A 7,149-nucleotide genomic window follows, 5' to 3' on the forward strand; every position below is an offset into this window, starting at 1 on the left:
TTCCACTAGACTTTCCATTGATATGCTTGGACACAGCACTCTGTGAACAGCCAGCCTCCTTAGCTATGAACTTTTGTGGCTTACCCATCCTATGGAGGGTATCAATGATGGTCTTCTGGCCAGTTGTTATGTCTGCAGTCTTCCCCATATTGAACCGAACTGAGACAATTGAACCAAACTGAAGCAATTAATGACACCAGGGGAAAAGTGTGGAGGTGCTTTGAGTTTAGTAGATAATTAGTATGTCACACTCAGTTTGAAACATTCATGCCCTGCAAAATTTGGGCTGATTTCTCTACAGTATTCTATTTTTTTGAATTCCTGTTTTCATGGGTTTCATGAGCTGGAAGACCGAATTACGTAAAAATAAAAAAATAAATACTTGAAATTGTTTAAATTGTGGGCCCTGAATCTATCATCTATTAAAGATCAACTTTTTGAATGGAATTATGGAAGTTAAACAACTTTTCCATGGTATTCAAATTTTTTGGAAAGGGTCTGTACAGGTCCTTCTAAAAAAATTTGCATATTGCTATAAAGGTCATTATTTTCCATAATGTAATGATAAAAATTAAACTTTAATATATTTCAGATTCATTGCACACCAACTGAAATATTTCAGGTCTTTAATTGTTTTAATACTGATGATTATGGCATACAGCTCATGAAAACCCAAAATGCCTGTCCCAAAAAATTAGCATATCATGAAAAGGTTCTCTAAACAAGCTATTAACCTAACCATCTGAATCAACGACGTAACTCTAAACACCTGCAAAAGATTCCTGAGGCTTTTAAAAACTCCCAGCCTTGTTCATTACTCAAAACCGCAATCATGGGTAAGACTGACGACCTGACTGCTGTCCAGAAGGCCATCATTGACACCCTCAAGCAAGAGGGTAAGACACAGAAAGAAATTGCTGAACGAATAGGCTGTTCCCAGAGTGCTGTATCAAGGCACCTCAGTGGGAAGTCTGTGGGAAGGGAAAAGTGTGGCAGAAAACGCTGCACAATGAGAAGAGGTGACCGGACCCTGAGGAGGATTGTGGAGAAGGGCCGATTCCAGACAATGGGGGACCTGCGGAAGCAGTGGACTGAGTCTGGAGTAGAAACATCCAGAGCCACCGTGCACAGGCGTGTGCAGGAAATGGGCTACAGGTGCCGCATTCCCCAGGTCAAGCCACTTTTGAACCAGAAACAGTGGCAGAAGCGCCTGACCTGGGCTACAGAGAAGCAGCACTGGACTGTTGCTCAGTGGTCCAAAGTACTTTTTTCGGATGAAAGCAAATTTTGCATGTCATTCGGAAATCAAGGTGCCAGAATCTGTAGGAAGACTGGGGAGAAGGAAATGCCAAAATGCCAGAAGTCCAGTGTGAAGCACACACAGTCAGTGATGGTCTGGGGTGCCATGTCAGCTGCTGGTGTTTGTCCACTGTGTTTTATCAAGGGCAGGGTCAATGCAGCTAGCTATCAGGAGATTTTGGAGCACTTCATGCTTCCATCTGTTGAAAAGCTTTATGGAGATGAAGATTTCATTTTTCAGCACGACCTGGCACCTGCTCACAGTGCCAAAACCACTGGTAAATGGTTTACTGACCATGGTATTACTGTGCTCAATTGGCCTGCCAACTCTCCTGACCTGAACCCCATAGAGAACCTGTGGGATATTGTGAAGAGAAAGTTGAGAGACGCAAGACCCAACACTCTGGATGAGCTTAAGGCCGCTATCGAAGCATCCTGGGCCTCCATAACACCTCAGCAGTGCCACAGGCTGATTGCTTCCATGCCACGCCGCATTGAAGCAGTCATTCATGCAAAAGGATTCCCGACCAAATATTAAGTGCATAACTGAACATGATTATTTGAAGGTTGGCGTTTTTTGTATTAAAAACACTTGTCTTTCATTGGTGGGATGAAATATGCTAATTTTTTGGGACAGGCATTTTGGGTTTTCATGAGCTGTATGCCATAATCATCAGTATTAAAACAATTAAAGACCTGAAATATTTCAGTTGGTGTGCAATGAATCTGAAATATAAGAAAGTTTCATTTTTATCATTACATTATGGAAAATAATGACCTTTTATCACAATATGCTAATTTTTTGAGAAGGACCTGTATATATCACATAAAATAGTTGGACTTCCGGACCTTGGCCTCATGAAATTTTGTCTGACTGGACCTCTTTAAATTATAATTGAATACCCCTGTTTTAGAGTAATGGGGCTGTCGTCAATGGTAATGAGTAAAGGTTACTACTGTAGTAACCCAGCTCACTCCACTATCCATTCAAAACATAGTCTGGCTTGTCACCAGCAAGATAGTTCAAATAGATGACCCTGTGCATCATCAACTTAATAAGTAGCTTAGTTAACAATATTTGTTTATTTGTTTGTGTTACTTTTCTTAAGTGAACACAGTGGATGGAGTCATTATCCGATATGAGAGTGCCCTGAAGAGATTCAGTAAGTTTGGATATATGAAAAAGGCCTTCACCAAGATTAATGTTGACCGCAACACCATTGCGAGAAAAGCTGTAATGGCTGAACTACCAATCACATTTCCAGATGCCTTCAACGAGCTGCTCACAGGAAACAAAGATAACGAGAAGATATTCCAGTTTGCAGAGCGCTGCACGAAGGCTATAACAAAGGAGATGACTGAAACAATCACAGCAAACAAAAGAAATGGAAAACTCCTCCCAATAATGTACAAGTACACTTAGGACTGTTGAAATAAGTTTTTTTTAAATTAAAGAATAAATAATTCTGTTTTAGTTTTTAAATCAATAATGGTTTAGAAGTTCAATAAGCTGAACCAGAAGTTGAACCCTCTGTTTGAGAAAGAACAAGTAATATTTGTTTTTATCCAAAAATATTATATGTTTGTTCTGAAACTGTAGTAGTTGACCCCTCTGTTTGAGGAAGAACAAATAATGCATGTATTATGCAAAACAAATAAAAAAGTGGTAGAAGGGAAACTATTGACTCTGTTATTAAAGTATTTGTCAGTGTAATAATACTTAATTACATATTTATAACTAGTTCAATGTGTTCCACTTTACTTGAGGTAAGGGGCAGTATTACTGACACAGTTATAATGATGTCGTGACTGCCCAAGTTAAGACTAACAACAAATGTCAGGGTATTGTAATGTAACTTTTTAAAGTTTGATAATTAATACCCGTTATAACATTTATGACAGGTTATGATTTCTTGGTTAATGTGAAGTTGTCATGCCAAAGACCTTTAAACAATGTTAACTTTGCATTAAAGGTGTCATAATTTACTGAATTACACTTAATGACAATGGTCAAACATTTATAAAGACTCGTTCATGTTCATGACATGTGTTATGTCATGTTTATGACAGTGTCATGTCAGTCTTATGAATGCCCCTTCAAATAAAGCATTGCCAATAAATTTAAATAGGAATAAGTGCCGGGAAATATCAGCCTTTAGTGTCAAAAGTCACCCTAATGAACAAGTCTTAAGTTGAGCAGTTGTGAGTATGCAGAAATTACTGTAATCCCAACAAACTAGTCCAACATTAAAAAAATAACAAGGAAATACTAAACCAGCTTTAGTAACCACACCAGTTTTAATACAGATGAACAATTTTGTACTTAAAGTACTTAAATGGTTAGTGGATAATAGAAAGTTATTTAGAAAACATATTTCAAACTGTGCAATGGATTTACAGTTAAACAAGAAATAAACAAAGTATTTTCACAAGTATTAATTTAAAAAAAGCAAAAACCCATCAAGACAGCTGAGGAGGACAGTTGACTCTATTCCTGTATATAATCATTTGTTTTTGTCCTGTCATGTTTTTCCCGTCAGCCACTGGTGTCCAGTACGTAATTCAACGCTACAAACAAGTACTCTCGGCCTTTATCAAAAAGAAAAACATGAGTGACGCCTTCCGCCATCTTGGAATCGACAGAAACACCATTGCCAACACTGCATCGATTGCAGAGCTTCATCTGGCAGACAAAGACATGGTGCCCTTGGTGGGTGCGTTTCGCCAAGGAGATGAGACTCTGGTGAGTTACGCCCAACGGTGCACCATGGTCATCGACAGTGACGCTGAGCTGGCCCGAAAAATCGACCAGATGAAGGCCAACGGAGAGCTTCTGCCCATCTCAGGGAAAAGACAGAGGTTGTTGCATTCTCACATTCAAGCACTAGGGGGAGCTACAGAGAGCATTTTAATAGGATGATCGTTTATTGACTTTAGGAGCAAGAGGCATGACCTCTTAGCAAAAAAAAAAAAAAAAGTTATTTTCACTTTAAGTTGCTCTTTTATGTAGCATTTGTTGAATCTTAATTTTTGTCTCTACAGGACCAAATGTGTTTGATGACTATGGTACTTATTTATAATAATTGATATTGTTTACTTTCTTCTTTGTTTTTTTTAATGTTTGTAAAAACAACTTTCATTCATTCAGAAATTAGCTTTATTATTTTAGCATTTTTATGTCTGCTGTAACAGAAAGGACCACAAGATGGCAGCGCTGACATGATAGATTACACTAACCAATCACTTGGTCATTTATGGTAAAATGGTGGTTAGACGGTTGATTTTTATAGAGGGTGTTTAAAGTCTTTGTTATAACATTTTCTTACGTGATTTATTTGCTGTAAGTATTCTAACAGAACAAAACACTGAAAACATATTGTTCATAAATATATTTTGTTTTGTTTTGATTGCATTTAGGACTCTATAGGTCTATTAAACATAACCCCTTTCAGACTGCAATGCTTACTGAAGTGAGATTAATAGCAGTCAGTTTCAGATGGGGTGTTGGGGGGGGGGGGGCTGTTTGTGAATTCTTGAAGAGTGTGTGGACAGCTTGGTGATGCATCCTTCTCTAATGGTGTCACAGCAAAGTGTTTCCATTGCTTTTCCTGCTGTTTGCTTTTCACCCGGAGTGACAAATTACTCGTGCAAAGCCATTACGAGGGCTGTTTATCTTTTCACAGGCTGCCGTCACTGTCACTCTTATTCACATTCGCTTATCTTTCGTTCGCATCCCCATCATAAGTCTCCACCGTTTTCTGTTATGAGCTCGTTCACTCATTTTTATTACAGATTGTTCTTCATGTGCCCTGTTTTTAATGTCTGTAAAAGCTGGCCAAGAGGTCGGAAATGTTTCATGCCGGTAAAGTTGACTGTGAGGAAAATGAAGCTGCTGCCAGCCTGGTCGCAGCCAGCGGGGACAGGTGCATGCTGGTCTGCTGAGCAGCGTGAAGTTAAAAATAAAAAGGAAAAGTATATCTCTCTGGCAGCATTCTTTCATTTTCCACCTCCTCAGGCGTGCACACGTCACTTCTGCTCTCCTCGTCAGCACCACAAGATTTAGGTTCCCTTTAAATCCTGAAATGGAGTGAAGGTAGACGATTTTAGCCTCAGCTGGAAGTTTAGCTGCAAATGCTCAAAGGTATAGCAGTGAATTTGGGGGTTAATGACTCGGGGTGATGGAGCTGAAAGCTGATGGAGATGAGGATGTGAGCCTAATCGAGCCTGAAGCAGTCTCCGCTCCTCCCCCGGCTCTTCCACTGTGGCCAGCTGGGACTCCATTTTGTGCCTCTTTTTGGCTGCAGGTGCCACGTCACTGCTCAGGCTCCAATTGGTGCAAAAAAAATGTACCCCCCCATCACCAATTTCCCATTTCCCCCTCCTTCCTGTCCACCATTGTTGCTCCTGACCTTGACAAAAAGAGCATCTGGATGTTCTTGTAGAGAGCAGCTTGTAACGACCAGCAATCACTGACTTAATGGTGCAAGTAAAATGCACCTGAACTGGTAAATTCAGACTGACCGGGGTTGCGCTTTGTTATGGTGGCTGCTTGTGCTAAACCTGCTGGAAAATAAAAGAATCAGACCTATTATGTAAAGGATTACGCAGCTTGTAACGGAGCAAAAGAGCTCAGACTGGTGAGATGGAGCTTTGAGAACAATAAGCATAATTAGCGTAGAGTAAGTGAGATTATAGTTTGATGTTGAGCAACAATTCTCAGCTTGTGTTTGGGCCTGCTCATAAAAAGAGCTAATCTATCTTGTGTCATTATAAAAGGACCCACATACAGGGAAATGAAGAGCAAACACTAAACTGAAGGTAAAGAAGTGAAGCTTGTAGCGTGAAACACAAAGGTACTCCGAAGCTTGATTCAGGAATATGAACGCTGGTAAAGGGCTGATGAGACACAGCTGAAAACAATCGAGACAAATTACCAGAGCAGTTCAGCTCAACATGCAGGGACTAAAATAGAAATGGGGAAGCAAAATTTAAAACAAAATCTAAAAACATTATAAAAACACACCATGATGCGTTGAATAAAAATTCATACTAACTAACCCTTAACCATACACTGCAGTGTGTGATTATTGTCTCTGATTTTACCACTCGAGAAACCTGAAGGAGATGTTGACATATATTATAAACACAGCTTTGTGGAAAGGTGAATAAATGCAATTTTACCTGTTGTTGATTTCTCTTAATGACTTTTGTCTGGAAACAGAGCGTAAATCTGACCAGATGATACCAAGACAAAAGGATAATTGCCACTGTCTTAATCTAAAAATATTATATAGCAAGCAGTTTGTGCAATGCTAATTTTTAAATATTTACACAATTGCTATTTTTGAATTTCACAGTTATTCCAGCAGCATCTTCAGACATTCATACAGGAAGTTTTCCAGGCTGCTACAAGGTGCTACAGCTAAAGGCTGCTGCTGCTTGCTCCTGGATATAACTACAAAGTTCAATGTAAATATTTATGCAATGTCAAACTGACAGTGATTAAAAAGTTTATGGAACAACATTCACATAAAGTTCTGTAAAATCTTTTGAGATAGAGTTGTTTTATGATCCACTTTGGATATGGCCCAATTCAGGCTAGCCACTAGCATGTCGGTCTGGTCAAAATTATAAACATATTTTTTTCTAAAATAGTTTAAATGTAGGTTTTTTTTTGTTGTTTTTTTTTACATCAATGTCAATTTTATTTCTGTAGCCTGATGAGTCAACAATGTTGACCAAATTGTTAAAAATCAAACAGGAAAAAACATCAATATAAAAGATGTACTAAAATCAATCATTAATATATATATATATATATATATATATATATATATATATATATATATA

At 38.6% G+C, this 7,149-nt stretch overlaps 1 protein-coding gene across 2 annotated transcripts in view; it reads left to right on the forward strand.

Moving 5' to 3' along the window:
* LOC119426772 (coiled-coil domain-containing protein 106) overlaps positions 1 to 4,646 on the forward strand; it is a 28,095-nt gene extending 23,449 nt beyond the window's left edge. For both annotated transcript variants that reach the window (XM_037694353.1, XM_037694354.1), the window contains exon 5: positions 3,840 to 4,646. In XM_037694353.1, the coding sequence (XP_037550281.1) occupies positions 3,840 to 4,219 (380 nt within the window). In that variant the 3' untranslated portion in view covers positions 4,220 to 4,646. The remainder of the gene's footprint in view (positions 1 to 3,839) is intronic.
* The last annotated feature ends 2,503 nt before the right edge of the window (positions 4,647 to 7,149 follow it).

The sequence above is a fragment of the Nematolebias whitei genome, chromosome 20, assembly GCF_014905685.2.
Source record: "Nematolebias whitei isolate Nwh7 chromosome 20, NemWhi1, whole genome shotgun sequence".
NCBI classification, from domain to species: Eukaryota; Metazoa; Chordata; class Actinopteri; order Cyprinodontiformes; family Rivulidae; genus Nematolebias; species Nematolebias whitei.